We start from the raw sequence: 18,286 nt of genomic DNA, 5'->3' as shown, positions 1-18,286 counted from the left end.
AACCTCTAATACTGCGACTAATTATCACTACTATTATATCTACTACGACTACTTTTTCATATATTAACTCATACATTAAGTAAGAAACTCCACGACTACTTTTGCCACAAACAAAACTATTGTTAATAATACCACGATTACATTAACCACTCTAATTTTTACTACCACTCGGATACCTAATCCTCATCTCAACCTACAACTTTAAAATTCTCCCTCCTTTCACTATATTTTCAAATATCGTGTAATCAGGATTCTATTCCCGGCCATGTGAAATTCCACGGGGAGCTGTTAGCTTAGAGCTGTTAGGTCATGGGTTCTAATCCCGCTCGCGGCACTAGCTTTTTCACTTCAACCGAGACCTTAGATAAAGAGAATAACTAATTTAAATAATTCAATCGGTCAATTATGACTACTTAATATGGATTAATATAATAATTAAAGAAGTACTTCCTTCGTGGTCATTTCATAAGTCAACGAGAATCGAATCCTGATTACACGATATTTGCAAATATGGCAAAAGAGAGAAAAGGAGTTGGTGTTTGGATGGATCGAAGACACGATAGCTCAAGTGGTTAAAGCAGCGGCGTGGTGGGTTCGAATCGCCCGTCATACTAGTTTTTTCATCTCAACCAAGACCTTAGATAAAAAGTATAATTAATACGGTCAATTATGACTACTAAATGCATACATTGAAAAATACAAATGTTCCCAGTTGTTAGCATTTGATAGAAGAGAAAGCCCGAACAATACCGAGAAAAGGTCAAAGAGATGACGGCGTGTACAGAAGAGACAATCCCAATTGTCAAAATAATGCGACAATACATACAAGATTTCTGGCCTTTTTTTTCTTTTGTTAGATCCGGGCAGACGGAACAACGGTTCACTTTTCGCGAGGAACAAAGTAGAATGGACAAGAATGAATGGATTGTCCGTCGTGCTATACCGTTAACGGCTTCTTATCCGTAATCAGGACGAATTAGGTATAAATCCTTCGAGTTAACACGGAACCTATTCGATTAATAAGTACGCACTCTCGGTCCGGCAAACTCACGGAAATATCACGGCCGACTGCCGACGGGCATATCATTATTTACGGAGCAACTGAACACTGAAAAACGTCGAAAAAGCCGTAAGGAAATTGCCCTAATATACCATTGACACGCAATAGCCTTCAAAATGAGCGTTATTTTTTAGATATTCTTTCAATTAGAAAAAAAGTGTATCATTTTCCTGTTGTCAAGTACTCTATAGAGGAATTATTCGCGGCCATATGAAGCAGTTCATTTGTAAGCAAAAAAAAAAAAATGCGAAGGGGCCCCTCGTAAATGTGGTAACGGAATGTCCTACCAGAAAATTTCCGAAAAAAGTACTAGAGAAGTAGCCGAAGTGTGACTGAAAGTATATTTGGAATAAAAAGAATAGAGAAAAATAAGGCCGAATACTTCAACCCTTACAGAAAATACGTAAATGAAACGGTACAAACAGTACATTTATTCTCAAAAAATATTGAACATCACTTGCTACCAAGCATACTAGCACATCTCAATTTTCCTCTCCCAAACACACTGATTGGATTTAGGCAACATGACTCTCTTGCAAAAAACGTTGCATCGAATAGTCGATTTTTAACACTTATCAGGAAGTATGCCTAAGAATTTTTCTCGACACAGAAAATGCTTTCAACAGAGTGTGGACCCCAGATGTATTACAAAAACTAAAGCCCCTTCTGCCAGACAGTTACTTAAGATTCATCAACTACCCCACGGGCCGATCAATTTGAATAAAATAGCAAAATTCGTACTCTAGAGTCTCACAAGGCAGAGTGTTAAGCCCGCTTCCTGTCCTTGAATACATAAGGAACATCCCTTATATATTACGCAGGGTGGGCGACCAAGACCCGAGGGGTTAAATGCCAGGGTAGACTCGTACCCCATCCCTAAAAGGTCCGGGACTTGGTCGGCTCACGAGTCCTGCATAAACCTCTTAGATCTGCTCACAAACCCCAAGATTTTGGACCATTTTATCTTCGGGAGTGATTTGGCAATGTCCTCTCCTTCAAAAGTTTCAAATCTATCCCTGGCATACGTATCACATTCTGGGAGGTAGTGTCGAGCCGTTTCTTCTTTTATTTCACAGAAGCGGTAAAAGGGGTCTGGTAGAATACCCATTATGAAGAGGTGGTGTCTTCTCAAGGGGCAATGGCCAAACAACATCCCTACTCTACTATATTACTTAAACGCCACAATAGCACGATTTTCAGAAACTTAATAGCTAATACTTGTAAAGAATTTTAACAGATAAAATTTTCAGATCTTACTGAGAGTGGCGTAAAAAGTGATGCAGTCTCATAAACCCTTCTAGATTCACGCTTGCGAATGCAAACATCAAAAAAGAGCTATTACATTTGCTGAATAACCGATTCCTAGCAGAGCTGGTCCTTTACTTGGTCTTTCACTTAGATATAAGGTTAGCATAGGCAACATATGTAAAACTTCAATAACAAAAATGAGTCACAGGACCCATTACATCAAACATCCGGATGGCAGGTCCCCGTATGGTATGGTATGGAATGGTGCAGGAACTAGGAAGCGGGGTTTGTACTCCCCAGGTACTGCAGCCTTCTGGCTTATTGTACCTTCCTAGTTCCTTAGTTCAGTGCAATAGACTCAATCCTTCTTCTTAAAAGTATCAGGTCATCGACTGTCGCTGCTGCAATTTGATTCTCTAAGTTTTTTCCGTACGTTAAGTTAAATCTCCATTGAGCTGTTGCTTCGCATTCGAAGATGATATGAATGGCTGTTTCCTCCTTCTCATTACATAATCTGCAAATGGGGTCATCGCTGTATATACCCATGTTGTGTAGATGTTTTTTCAGATGCCAGTGACCGGTTAGTAGTCCTACCACTCCTCTGAGTTTCGCCCTCTCCAATTGCAGCAGTGCTTTTGCCAGTCTTGGTGAGGGTTGTTTCATAAGTTTACTATGTCTAGCACCGCTAGAGTTTATCCACTTCTCCTTCTCCTTTGTTTGGATCCACAGGTCCCACTAAAAGACTGCTGTATGAATCACTAATTCGCCCCATTTGGCAATACTCCTAGGATGAACTAGATTATCGACCTGCTGGATACAAGAAGTCTTTTCAGAGGATCTTCGGAAGGTCAAAACAGAGAAAACTTCCTTACGGTTTTCGCCGAGCTTTCGACAGTTTTATACTGTCATCTTCAGGGCTTTAAAACCTTAATAGGAAATTAAACAACATGTTGTTTTGGGCACAGAAGTACATTATGTTTTTTTCGGCTCAGCTTCTCATATAAGTCTAAAAAACCAATAGAAATTGTTTAAAAAAATTATAGTAGAATTGACTATAATAAATATATGGCAGACGTAGTACAAGTTATAGTTGTATTAATTAGCAGTAGTGGTAAAAGTTACATTATTACTACTATTTCTGTTGTCACTGCTTAAGGTACTATTACTTCTAGTACTGGTACACTTTTAGATATCCTTTACACTTTAAAAAAATAGAATAAAATTCTCCCTCACAGAAATAAGATATAACTATTACTACCACTATTCTTCGTACGAATTCTACTTAAATTTCATCTGCTATCACTACTGATACCATCTTTTTTACCAATTTTTTCTCCTTTTGAGATTTCTCTGAGATGTCTGCAAAATAAACCTTTGATTTTCTCGTTTCAGATCATACTATTCTACCTATCCAAATTTTTCCCTCACTTTTCAGCATTTAATTTTCTTCAGATTCACACAGTTTTAACCAGAAGATGGCAACATGCCTAAAAGGATCTGATAGACCAACGCAGCGAGGATGATCAGTAACAAGCACATTACAATTTCTGTTACTACTGTTGTAACCTCTATAACATAAGTTATAAGAATCCAGTTTACCTTATTTTACAGTTTAATTTTAGATTTTAAACTAATATTTTTATCAACTTCTAGCTCAGAGACAGAAAATAAATGAAATCTTTTACATCATAGTTGTTTTTTTTGTTTTTTTTAAATCATGCCTTATACATTTTACAATGCGTTACAATTCGGCTTCAACATTTTTCTTCTTGCATCAAATTTCAATTTTTTTTAAAATTAATTTTGAATGTTTTTATTTTTTTAATATATTGAGTTCTGAAAATAGTTAATGATCTTTTAAGTAATTAATTGACCCCAATTAACTGTAACAATCAGCTGTTGGGATGGGAATGAATAATTATCTACAAGAATTAGAGATCAAATTGTTTTTAATTGCAATTTCATATTGAAGATAAAATTAAAAGAAAAATCACGTTTCGTTTCAGTAGAAGAAAGTAAACGTATGCGAAGCAAATATCAAAACTATTTGGAACTATCAAAATTGATTTATTTACTTAAAGGGGCGGCCATTTATGCCGGGCCAATTGCCACCATTTTTGGACGCAAAAGCCAAAAAAGGCCTACAATATACAGGAAGGAACTCGAAAGAAGAAGAAGGAGGAGGAAAAATTGCAAAAAAAACCGTTCTGAGGATACGTGACGAAACCCGGCGGACGAGGTGTCTTGAACAAGACGATAAATATTCACGGTCGCAGCTGGCAACCTGCAGTGATAAGGATCATGAATAAATTTCAAAGAAGTGAACGTTGCCTCTCACAGAATAGAAATCTTTTATTTCATTGTTATTGTTTTTGTTTTTTATTTGTAAGGATCAATCCAAGGGGAAGAAAATCTAGACGTCAATGGACTTGTAATATGAAAAGCAATGGGTCCGCATATTACCGCTGTTTACTCTTTACAAGACCTGATTATTTCTTCTTTTGTACCAAATCGTCAAAAGTCATAAGCTTATTTTAAGATTTTTTATGTTATCTTTTCAATACTTGATTTTCTAAGCTCGTCGCGGCGTGTCGACTGATTGACCGTGGATGGCAACGCTTTTCTGACGGGATGCTCTGATTAAGAATAACCAGGCATCGAACCGTCTCCAATGAACGAAAAGCAAATGGCCCTTGTGAATGAAACTCGCTGTTCGATCCTTCCGCTTGAGGTCCGGTTAGTTTCGCTCTGCCTCGAACTTAACCTTGATCCACGATTATTCAACAATAGATCTTTACCTTTCTTATTAGTACAAGAACTGCGGTTGTAAACGTAAATAACAGAACGAATGCTTTATATATTTCGTAATTCTTGAGCATAAACGATAAACCTTTTATGCAAAGATGAATTGTTGAAAAGTTAGCATGGCAAAGAAATTTATTACTCGTTTTCTATGATGTAAATTACACAAATATATTGAGAATTTTATAATAATTAAATATTCTGCGAAAGAAAACTATAACATGTTCATACATAAAATATCAACATTGTAATTAGAGTCTGGAAATATTTAGGAAAGTTGTAGAATTGAAACGATTTTTTTTTGTATAATTAATATATACAACCATTTTTTGAACAAAATAATTATTACGTGGTTAACTTTATGTACAACACTTATTTTCTCTTATTGTATTTTCATTTTTGCACTGCACAAGAATTTATACAGTTTATTGTATATTGTTTGGATCTATGAGGAAAGCAGAATTTCGTAGTTTATATCTTCTCCTAAGATGCTACTTCTTTCTTCTTTGTATCTTTTGCATCTCATTATGATATGCTGAAGATCTTCCACGGAAGCACACACTTGGCATTGAGATGACTCCTTTTTTTCCTATCTTATTGAGATAGTTGCCACATAGCCCATGATTCGTCAGCATTATATTGATGGTCGTGGTCTGCGCCCTGTCGTAGTGATCTCCACGGTGCCAAGGCTCTCGTCCTACTAAGGGGAAAATTCTCTTAAAAGAATTGGCCTGCTCCTGCGGTTGAATACGCCAATTTCCAGTTCATGAGAAGAGTCAAATATAGGGATCTTTTTACGTCTTTTTTTGGAACTGGTATGGCCAATGTGAGTCCGTTGCTTTTTGGGCTAATTTGTCGGCTATTTTATTATCTTTTATCCCCACTTGCGCTTGTATCCACACTATTGAAACTTCCAGCCTGTATTTTTCGGATACACTGGAGAATTCTATTACTAAATGCTCCGTGATAAAAACCCTTCTCATTCCCTTTTAGTTTTCCCACTACGCTTTTACTATCTGAGCAGACCACCGTGTGCCTAATTTGTTTTTGATTCGCATATTCTAGTGCCTTTAATATTGCGACCAATTCTGCACAGTTCACTGAAAGATTTTCTGGCAATCGAAACATTGGTTTCAGATTTGCTATGGGGTGGTAAAAAGCACAACCAACTCCCTTAGTTGTAACCGAACCATCCGTGAATATGTAGTGTCCGTTTGGAAAACTGGCCTTTAATTTTAAACATTTTGTTTGCAATGCTAGCTGGGTGTTGGCTATATTTGTTGCAAAATTTAACATCGGGACTTTTAAAATTTGTGTTATATTCCGCTTGAAATGCATGCAGAATACTGGTTTTCTCCACCTTCACTTGTATTGGTGCCATATCCGTAAATACCTCAGCTAACAAAGGCATTGGAATTATTTGTTAAACTTGAAAAAGAAAGCTTTTGGAATTGTCGTCGGCATTCGCACAGAAAATACTGTGGATGTGACAAGTAACAGTCAAAAAAATATTTGGAAAAGTTCATTTTTCGGGGCTACATTTGCGGGTTCTGATGTAACTCAAACGCGTTTCGGCTTTGCGCGATCTTCAGTGAGGAATTTCCTCTCTCATTGTAACTATACGACGTATTTTCTTTCATATGCGACAGACAGTTCCTCCCTGACGAAACTCGTTTGAGTATAATCAAAATCCCGCGAGTGTAGACGGATCCAATGCCAGTTCAATGTGTTCACCCACCATTTAAATATAAAGATTGTTTAAAAAAAATAGTTGATTAGTTCATCAAGCATCAAATAACCAAATAACACGATAATAAACAACTAGATAGTTTCGTCATATTTTTATTTCCAACCTACTGATTATAAAAAAATATAACTGTTTTGTAATTATTTTTTAAGCGTTTCGTAAAGTACAAATGTTTATCACTTTTGAAAGTAAAACAAACAATAAATTAATAAATAGTTTTAGTATTGGAAATATGAAAAACACATGTAATTATTTTACTGACATTTTAAAGTTATTTTTTCTGCCTTTTATTTAAAAAAAAAAAAAAAAAAAAAAAAAAAAAAGTCATTTTCTGTTAAGAATAGGTAGAGTTATTGGAAATTATAAGTATTCATGCGACTTACTTCTGAAAATGTTTTGCCGAATATTTTAGGCTAAGTACCTTTTATTATGACACCAATAAACACTTCTTGTTGAGATAAACATAATTGCCTTTTGTTTTGAGAACAATAAACTTTTTGGTTGTGAAAATGAAAATTACTCTTTTGTTATGGAATTAATAAGGTATTTTTACCTAAAAAAAAACATTAACATCTTTCGTTGAAATAATCACCAGAATGTTTTAAACTGTAAGTATACTATTTTTTTATTAAATGATAAGGAATATTTTTTATAATTGATTGAGACTACCAGTCACTTAAGTCCAAATCCTTCGTATCATTGCCCAAACTCTCTAATTCATATCCAGTATTACTATCCACAGCTTCCATTCCCATTTGTCCTAAAAACCGCTAGAAGTCGATAAAGTCGCCTCCAGAAAAACTTGGACCCCTCATCCCAACCGTCCAGAAATTAATGGATTACTTCTCTGCTTTTATAATCTGATAAAATTCCTAAAGCTTGTAACGCTCTAGCGCAGTTGTGATAAAATAAAAAAAATAGTAAAAATTTAAAAAATTATGAAGACATTTTGTTTAATAAATGATAAGAAACGATGTTTTCTTATATTTCGACCTCAACAGTTTAACTTATGATTTTTCCTTCTTGAAGTGGGATAATAGGTCGGCTCAAAAAAACCGCAACCAGATTTTATCCACAACGTTTCGGATTTATTTTAATCCTTCCTCAGGTGAGTTAACTCAATGGTTAAAACGGTGGTCGTCAGTCATTAATATTTTATAACAGTTTATTTTCAAAAAGAGCCAGTGTGGTACTCCGAACAAACGTTTTAATATTTTGAACCTGACTGGTTCAATGTGATGATAAGAAACTTTTGCGTGTATATATATATATATATAGTGCCTTTTCGGTCTGTAGTTAAAAAGCAATATGTCTTTAAAAACCGTCAACATCCGTTATTTAAAACTATCATAAATTTGTATATTTTTGTATAAAAACGGTTACCTCCCCGGATTTGAATAAAGACGGTATGTACATTTATGAAAACTTTATTATTTTATACCTTGTAAGTTTCATTGTCATAAAATGAAAAAAAGGTGTGATTTTTTTTCCCGATTTCGGAACATCGGACCTGATGATACTCGTTCAGGGCCTTGCCCTAGTTGCTTCAAATCATGGGGTAGTCGACGTATATTTATGCTGTGTTAAGCCCGTGACCGGGTTAGGCAGGTGAGAATTTGGTTCCTCTCGGAAAATTATAGTTCTTCGTATACGTTTTTCTCCTTAGCAAAAAAATTTGAATATAAATCATAAAGCCAGATGCTTATACAAAAAATTATTGGTTGAAAAATCACCCAGCTGAGTTCAAATAAGGTTTATCATCAGCAACCTTCCTTTCAAATTCATTATAGGAAATAAACTGTTCTTTTACAACAATATTTTTACCCTTCATAAATTATAATAAAACTTACGTTTTTTATTATTGATAAGATATTAATTACAAATAACTGAAAACTCTTGTTTGGACAGGAATTCAAAATATTGGGCTTTGCAAATATGCGTAATTGATTCAGCAATATATCTGTATAAATATTTGTCAGAATGATACTGTATTTAAAAAATATGTCAAATGAAAACCAGAGAAAAAAGAAAAAAATGTATGTCAAATGAAAACCAGAGACTTCTTCAACACGATAATATAGTGGATTGTGGAGTAGTAATTTTAGAAGCCAAATTGGTGGCCAGGAAGAATGTTGGTAATAGTTAAAATTGCTCGCAGGCAAGAAAAGACAACATTCAGTTCTTTTATTATGTTTTATCTATTTTTTTAATTAATTCTGTTCAAAAATTGCTAAAGCCCCAAGTATTCTACAAGATCAGTCAGATAGAGTAAGTGTGTTATTGTGCTGAGAAAAGTCTACCAGTATATGTTGAAATGTAACGGTACTAGGGACATCCCTTGAGCAACACCAGAAAGGTTGAGGTTCGGTAAGTAACATAGAAGAAATTATCAGGTAAATAGAATTTTAGGATGAGATAGTTATAGTAGAAAGAAAGGATTTGAGATTCAACAGTAGACCCTGGTAGCAGACGAGATCAAACGATTATTAAATTGTTTTATTATATTTCCTTTTATTTCATTTCGCTTTAAAATTGCTAAAACTCCGTGTTTTCTATACAATCAGTCTGGATGAGTGCGTTGGAGTGTTGAGAGAAGTTTTCCGTGACTATGTTGAAAAGTAACGAAACTAAGAAGCTCCCTTGAGGAACTACGGAGAGGGTAAAATATATCGGAACAGTTGAGGTTGAGATCGGTAGGATTTTAGAAGAAGATGGTATCTATTTGAAACGATGAATTTGAGTTTCAACAGTAGACCATGGTATCAGACAGGATCAAGCAGAAAGAAAGACGCCAGGGCAGATCTGCGTACTATATGATGACGTTTACAACACAATTAATTTAGTGGATTGTGGAGTGGTAATTAAGCCAAATTGGTGGTCAGGAATAATGGCGGTCGTGGTTAGGATTCCTTTCAAGCGGAAAACTGCAATAATGAGATTTTTTTTAGTTCATTTTGCTTGAAAATTACTAAAATCCCAAGAATTCTACACGATCAGTCAGGTAGGATGAGGGTGTTGGAGTGTTAAGAGATGTCTGTCGGGAACATGCTGAAATGTAACCAACTTAGGGAGCATCCTTGAACAACAAGAGAGAACTCAACGAAAAATTGAGATTCGTTAACTTACAAGGAAGAAAACAAGAGATCACATAAGTATTTATAATTTTGTCATTGATCATAGTTATTTAATTGCATAATATATACATTTAATTTATTTATTATAAAGAGGTTATATTATTGGACTTTCCTAGTTATTCCTCAGCACGTTTATGATCAAAGAAAAGTGGAATTTAAAAAGTTTCAACCAAAGATTTTTTTTCAATAAAAAATGAAATTATTTTGCGTATATATTTATACTGGGTCATTTTTGGCCGAACATTTATCACATTTAACGATCAGAAAATATTGAAGAATTTGAAAGTATGTATCAAAATTGGATTGAATTTCTAAGGAACAATCATATTGGACAATCAAAAAAATATAAAAAGGTTTCGAAGCCAGGAAAACATTTTGCTTTCTATTTCGAATCCTAAAAAATCCATAGTTTGGCAGTAGGTATTCATACCTTTTCAAGTTTCCATCCCCCCGTGTTTTAGGAAAGACGCACGGTTCAGAAAGATAACGGATAATTGAAGCGGAAAACAATTTTATCCTATTTGAAAACGGAACGAACTATCTTGGGACGTAAATTGCCGGGAAATAATTGCCTGACGGCCAACTTGGAATTATTGCTCCCTGTTCGTTGTCATCCTGTTATAAGGATAAACCGTTAATATTTTTTTTCTGTTGGATCCGCTCCTCCGATGCGACAAAAGTTTACAAAAAGGTTTGTAAAGAAATAAATGAGGGAGGGGTATTTATTTCATTTTATCTAGTTTGAAATTTGGTCTAAACGATAGAATCTGAGACAACCTGTAATTATATCATTAACCTTGATACATTATAAGATTTAATAGTTCCTTCTTTATTGTTGTCTTTTACTAAGTTTCTAACAAGTAAATAAAGTAAAACGCTGCTGTTTACTGTTGCTAGTTTTATTTTTGTTATTGCAGCAAAAAAACAATGGACTTAAGCATTGTCTCATTTTTTTAGATTTTATTTTTTAATAAAGCTCGTTGGATAGAAAAATTATCGTTTTAAAACGAAAATGATTAATAAACAAACAAAAAATATAAGAATAAGAGAAAGTTGAAAGTAAGATAATGTTGCTTGCAACATAAACAACACACTTATGTATGTTCGCCATGCGAGAGTTAGAAGAAAAAAAAGGCATAATTCAGCCATTTTAATAACGACAAGAAGAAACTATGTATGTACGGTAGTAGATCAGCTAGTTGAAATTGCCCACAAGATCAATCATGCAAACACAGACCGCACAACCCTTAAAAAACTTTTCCAATCATTATCGTCGGAATTTGATATACAGGATGTAGACTACGATGGAGAAACGCATGTCCGATATATGTAAATTAAACTAAATCCGACTCAGCGTGGTCACGGTTAAACTTTTACATAGATGGGTAAAAGTTTACTTCTAAATTAAAATAAAACAGTGAAACTTTGCAGACAGAGTATTTATTTTAACTATATTATGCCAAATCAATCTGCACAAACGTCTTGAATTTTCATTGGACTATAGAAAAGAAAGAAACTGAACAAAATAAAAAATTTCAATTACTATACAAGAAAAACCACCCGTTTTTGCAGATTCAGGTTGCAATTTTGCCAACCCTTGCCGTTTTTGTGACCGTGGCAGAATTTCTTCCAGTTTTCTCTTTTGCCAAACGTCAATTAGAGACGAAGAGGGTGATTATGACTTTTTGATAGAAAGCCGTTCTCAAAAATCCCAAGTAATGGACATCTGACGACTTGCGGTAACCTGTTATTTACCTAAAACGGCGGCCGTTTACCCCTCGAAATGCAATTGGATACCCGATGTATGCTTTCGTCGTTTACATTTGACTCGCTCTCCGTGGATGTTTATCAGAAAATTTGAGGTTTTATTCCGCATACGCTCACGCATGAGGGCAACACTTGTACTAAGAATTCAGCCTGAATATTTCTACAAGAAATGATATCCAGGAACAATTGTCTCTACGGATAAATTACTTAAATATGACATAATGAAAACATCTCGTAAAAAAACTATATGCATAATTTTATTTTCATTGTTGAAGTACGCAGGATGGTGGACCTGTAGTATTTCCGAGCAGCTGGTCTGCCTGGTCATGCTGGTTGGAACTGTCAGACGAATTTCGTCAATAATGTCTGTGTGTTATTGTTTTAAAATATTTTTAAAATAGCTTTCAATTTGCCTAATTTTAACTATGATAAACATTGTGCATATTTATATTATTGACCATAAAGATTTCTTAGCTGAAGTCACGAAGTTCAAAGGTCTGAAAAGTTTTTTTTTTTTTTACTTTTTGATGAAAATTCTAAACATTTGATACGATTAGCCTAATGCTTTGTACAAAAACCAAACTTAATAATAGTAAATTAATTAATACAATATTCTCAATCGTGGATTCGAATCTTCCCAGTGACATAGATTTTTCATTTTGAAAACTCGTATATAATAAAGGAATATATATAATAATAATTAAAATGATAAATAATTAAAACTTTTATTTTTATTTATAAATGTTCCAACATTTTGAGAATAGCTCTTAATTGTTTTGGCGAATGGCAACAATAACAGAAAAATCCTTAAAAAAATCAATTTCCTATCATATTAAATAATAAATAATAAATTAATAATTACAAATAATAATAAAACTGAGTAGTTCTGTCAAAATTCCCAATCATTAAATTGCTCCTTCTTTGCTTTATTTGCTTAAAAAAATCAAAGTCAAAGCAATCAATCAATTTTTTGTTGAATTCCGTCAAATTGAGGATTTATAGTAAATTACTTTTTTTTAAATAATGTTTTTTTTCGTTTTTAATTTAAAAAAATTAAATTGGTAGGCCTATAGGCATATTTTTTATATCGAATTTATAATTAATTTGACCAAACAAACATGGTTTCCTTTCGGTAATAAAAGAATATTATTTTTATTGCGAACTTGTTTTAATGACTTTTGGTTTTTGTCTTTTTTATTGTATATTTGTTTTTATAGTTGTACTTCTCTGAATACATATTGAAAGAGTCATGATAAATCAAAGTGGATTATTGATTGATTGTGATCAAATAGTCGAATTGGCCTTAGAAGTGCACACTGTTTATTAAAAAAAAAAGTTTATCTTTGTGTGAGGAATCAGTTTTCTTACTTTTAGTTAAATTAATCGATTTTTTTTAACGTAATAATATTTGGGGTGGGGGAATTGCAAAATGGAAATTGACTATGTGAAAATAAATTGTTAAATTATTAATTTCTATGAGAAATGTAAACAATTTCAGACCAAAATAAGGAACCGATTCCATTTGACAGTTTTTTCGTACACGTTAAAAATTTTGTATGTTTCGTAAAATAAAATTTCTTTTCTTTCTACTTTTCAATTGTCTTATAGACATGGTTGATAAAATGTGACTTCATAACAAATATTAAACAAATAATTACGATCATTAATAAAAACTTACATGGATGGCAAATTCTCCAAAGCTCTATTACTTACTGCCCATTTACAGTTTATAGTTAATGTTTACTCTGCGTATATATATTTACTATTACTAAATATTTTGCATGCATTCATAAATATTTCTATAACACTAGAAGAGCTAAGCGATTTCAAAATTTGGTTTCTTTTTACTTTTTTTAATCATTTTCTTTGATCTATTTTTCCTTTATAGATTTTCAGTAGCTTAGTGGTTAGGACGCCTGATTCGTATTCTAGCAGTTCTGGCGTCAAATCCATAGCCTATTATTAATTAGTAATACTAATTGGTAATAATTTTCAGCCCCATGTGGTTCAATTTAGGCCTTTTAGATATCATGTCGAAACTAGCTACTGAACTAAATTTTACTACTGTATTTACCAATCTAGCGGTTCTGAGTTCGAATCCCGACACAATCTATAGAATTTTAATTATTAAAAATATGAAAAATGTATTGCAAAGTGGTTCGACCTTAATAATTTCAGCATAACAGGAATTATTTTGTTTAGTTTCTATTTTTCAAACTAACTAAATTTTACTATTGTATTTACCACTCTAGCGGTTCTGAGTTCGAATCCCGACACAATCTATAGAATTTTAATTACTAATAATATGAAAAATGTGGTTAGATGTGGTAAAATAATATGAAAGTGGTTAGACCTTAATAATTTCAGCATAACAGGAATTATTTTGTTTAGTTTCTCTTTTTCCAAAACTTTTAGTTAAATTTTTAAAGGTTTTTTACTGTCTAATTTTGACGTTTTCCTAAATACGTCCAAATGTCGGCTAGTTTGTATCAGTTATTGAATTGTTAGAAAACCACCCAAAAATAGAATAATTGATTCAATTGAAAACATTAATTTTTTTTATGTCAGTAAAAATATATAACCCGAATATTCATAATTGTCCGTTTCGTAAAACGTCTTGACTGGCCAAAAATCTGTAAACTGTTATCTTTTTGTACGAAAAAATTTAAACATTAAATTAATATTTTTAAAATAATTACAATTTAATAATCAACCCAGTAAACAATTTACTTAAATATGTTTTTTGGCTTTAAATTATTTATATTTAGAAATAAAAGGTTTGTTGTTCTTTAGTCAAAGGATAAGCAGCAGTAACGTTTCATTCAGTTTTTACATGGATTGTAATAAAATAAAAAGTTATACTAATATAAATCTGTATAGATTGTAAAATTAATTAAGAAAATTTACATAACTAGTTTTTAAATTTGATTTTTTTTATTTCATTGGAATCAAACTAAAATGTTAAAAATCAAAACTATTGTTTTTTTTGTTTTTTGTTGTTTTTTTTAATTTAAAAAAAGATTGAAGAAGATTGAAATAATTTTAAATATACAATTACCTTCTGCTTCTTCGTCTTTCACCACTTCTTCAACGTCATCTTCCGCTGAATCGTCGTCGTCATCGTCGTCGTCTTCTTCTTCGTCCTCATCGTCATCTTCAACGTCAGGAATCTCAAGGGTCGCGTATTTGGATTCAATCACAGAACTCGCGGTCGTCGTCTTGGCCGTAGTGACTGGCAAGCTCAGGTTGGGCTTGACGACCAGATTGTACTTAGACCAAAGTCCCGTCGAGTTGATGGCCCTCGGAGACTGCTGGGAGGAAAGCCTGCCGATGACAAGCGTGAACAAGATAAACCACTTTAACATGTTGAACCCACGGGCATAGTCCTTTACGACTGGCTGACTCTATAGCGAGGAACTTGCTATAGGCTCTGCATCCCTTCCATTCAAGCTAGCAGCCCCTACCACCGCGTCTTCCTCTATCAAATACATATTCCAATTGATCTTTTGTTATTATTAATACTTAAATTAATAAAATCTATATTAGTGTCAACGATTTTATTTAAAATTATAAAATCTTTTGTTTTAAAAAAAATATATAAAAAACCACGTGATTATCAAAATTTAATAGGATTTAAACAAAAAAATATAATTTAAAAACAACGTTTCTTATTATTTCATAGTCATATAGGGTAGTTATTTTCAAACATACTATGATTTCTATTAATTTTCATTTCAAATAATTATTTCTGTTGGTAAAGTCTTTTTCATGCATGTTAATCAAGTCCTACTTAACTAATTATTATTTTTACGGACGATATTTCACGAATATGGTAAAATTGTAGGTTTGAGAAGATACCAGGAAGATTTTCTATCAAGTTTTTTTTCCGAGGGAAAATAGCCGAAAAATTAACCACGTGAGTAGTAAAACACGCGACTAATGACACGGCGCTCATCACTGTAAGGTAAAGGCTCTGCATTCGAACCCGTTATATTTAAAAAAGGGCTTTTTTTTAAAATCACTGGCACCCCTAGGGTACATATAACCTCATAGTTACAATACCCTCGTAATAAAGATAAATAATTAAACAAAATAAATAAATAAGTATATCTTAATTCTAAGTGTCAGAGATCATCATCACCATAATAGATTGTTACACTTTTTGGTAAACGTTGATTTGTCAAACAAATTTTATGTGTAAAATAAGGTAATTCTCCTCTCACCCCCTCTCTCTCTCTCACTCTCTCTCCCTCCCTCCATCCTCCCACTCACTCTCTCTCTCTCACCCTCTCTCGCTCGCTCTCTCTCTCACTCCCGCTCTCTCCCTCTCTCTCTCTCCCCCACCATCTTTATCCCCCTCTCTCTCCCCCACCCTCTCTCTCTGTCTCTCTCTCTCTGTCTGTCTCTCTCTCTCTCTTTCTCTCTCCCTCTTTCTCTCTCTTTCTTTCTTTCTTTCTCTCTCTCTCTTTCTTTCTCTCTCTCTCACTCTCTCTCTCTCTCTCTTTCTCTCTCTCTCCCTCCTTCCACTCTCACTCTCTCCCTCTCGCTCTCCCCCACCCTCTCTCTCACCTCTCTCTATCTTTCTCTCTCTCTCTCACTCTCTCTCTCCCTTTCTCTCTCTCTCTCCCTTTCTATTTCTTTCTTTCTTTCTTTCTCTCTCTCTCTCTCTCTCTCTCTCTCTCCCTCACTCTCTCTTTCTCTCTCTCACTCTCTCTCTTTCTTTCTTCCTTTCTCCCTCCCTCTCTCTCACCCTCTCTCTCACCCTCTCTCTCTCTCTCCCTCACTGTCTCTCTTTCTCTCTCTCTCACTCTCCCTCTCCCGCTCACTCCCTCTCTCTCTCCCCCTCTCTCTCCCCCACCCACTCTCTCTCTTTCTCTCTCTCTCTTTCTCTCTCTCTCTTTCTCTCTCTCTCTCTTTCTCTCTCTCTCTTTCTCTCTCTCTCATTCTCTCTCTCTCACTCTCTCTCTCCCGCTCTCTCTCCCTCTCTCTCACCCCCTCTCTCTCCCCCACCCTCTCTCTCCCCCTCTCTCTCTCTCTCTCTCTCTCTCTCTCTCTCTCTCTCTCTCTCTCTCTCTCTCTCTCTCTCTCTCTCTCTCTCTCTCTCTCTCTTTTCTAAATGATATTTCTCCTAATTTTTTCGAGACTCCCTATATACACAGTTGTCTAAAAATATCAAAGATTTCCGGAATAGTCTTAAAAATCACCTCTTATCAAGTTATGATTGATGCTAAAAGTTCATTGTCTTCAATTTAACCTCTTTTGTTGTTTTTGTATATTTTAGTTTTCTGTATTAATATTTAGTGACTAGAAGTTTTATTTCTAAATTTATATTGACAATGTATAATTGTCATTTGTCATTTGTACGTAATTTTATTGAAAGCGTATTTTTGATGACTTACTTTTATTAGTAAATACATAGATAGATTTTTAAAAAAAGCAAGAAAGGAGAGAGAGGTGAGATTAAGAACATAAAGGGATCGAGAGATAAATGTATACATAATTAGAAAAATAGAAAAAGAGATTGAGAAAGTAGAAAGAGAGAAACAGAGAGGGAATGAGAGGGGGAGAGAAAGAAAGGGAGGAAGGAGGAGTATTTTTTAATTGCTCAATTATTCTGTAAAAATCAAGTTATTCGAAGTAATTAATGTTTAACAAATTAGAAATAGTGTAAACTTAGTAACCATTGTATTTCACATTAGCAGTAAGAATGGTCCTTGAGACGAAATTTTGTGTAATTGATAAATAAAGCGTTCATCGTTATCTCTCTCTCTCTCTCTCTCTCTCTCTCTCTCTCTCTCTCTCTCTCTCTCTCTCTCTCTCTCTCTCTCTCTCTCTCTCTCTCTCACTCTCTCTCGCTCTCTCACTCTCTCACTCTCTCTTTCTCACTCGCTCTCTCTCTGTCTCTCTCTCTCTCTGTCTCTCTCTCTCTGTCTCTCTCTCTCTGTCTGTCTCTCTCTCTCTCTCTCTATCTATCTATCTATCTATCTATCTATCTATCTATCTATCTATCTATCTATCTATCTATCTATCTATCTATCTATCTAACAATTTCTAAATTTCTTATAAATCTTGTTTTAATGTTTAAAATATTTATGGATATTTTAAAAAAGAACGGTATGTGAACTATGTCATATCGCACGACATTTTTGTTAAGCTGTTTAAAGACGATTACACTAGGTTGATCGATAGATCAAGATTGCAATGCATAGAAATTGAGTTAAACCAGATCCCAGATCGAATCATACTCAGACTGGGCGATCATTAGAACAAGAAGCGTTGTATATCTATCTTGGACAATTCGTTTTCCCAAGGGTCTGGTAACGGAGGATAGTTCTTCACCCCATTTGTCCAAAGGAACCATGTAATCGCACTCAGTATGGGAAATAGACTCGGGAGCGAAACTGTAACGGTTACACAAGAACGGTGTACCTTTTATCCCAAAGGAATGACATTAGAACTGGTTGACTGTCAAAATACTGTAATTCTGTCCTTGTAAGCTGTATCAATCGCACAGAAAATACTTCAGTT

At 34.0% G+C, this 18,286-nt stretch overlaps 1 protein-coding gene across 2 annotated transcripts in view; it reads right to left on the bottom strand.

Moving 5' to 3' along the window:
• The window catches only part of LOC106669333 (nucleoplasmin-like protein ANO39), a 48,117-nt gene extending 32,920 nt beyond the window's left edge, over positions 1 to 15,197 (bottom strand). Inside the window, exon 1 of one of the 2 annotated variants that reach the window (XM_024230040.1) lies at positions 14,817 to 15,197. In XM_024230040.1, coding sequence (XP_024085808.1) covers positions 14,817 to 15,123 — 307 coding nt within the window. In that variant the 5' untranslated portion in view covers positions 15,124 to 15,197. The remainder of the gene's footprint in view (positions 1 to 14,816) is intronic. The other variant, XM_014398748.2, reaches the window with a different exon arrangement.
• Between the last annotated feature and the right edge of the window lie 3,089 nt (positions 15,198 to 18,286).

The sequence above is a fragment of the Cimex lectularius genome, unplaced genomic scaffold (genome assembly GCF_000648675.2).
Source record: "Cimex lectularius strain Harlan isolate CLEC.00 unplaced genomic scaffold, Clec_2.1 scaffold388, whole genome shotgun sequence".
Classification (NCBI taxonomy): domain Eukaryota; kingdom Metazoa; phylum Arthropoda; class Insecta; order Hemiptera; family Cimicidae; genus Cimex; species Cimex lectularius.
This window is presented reverse-complemented; position numbering and strand designations above follow the sequence as displayed.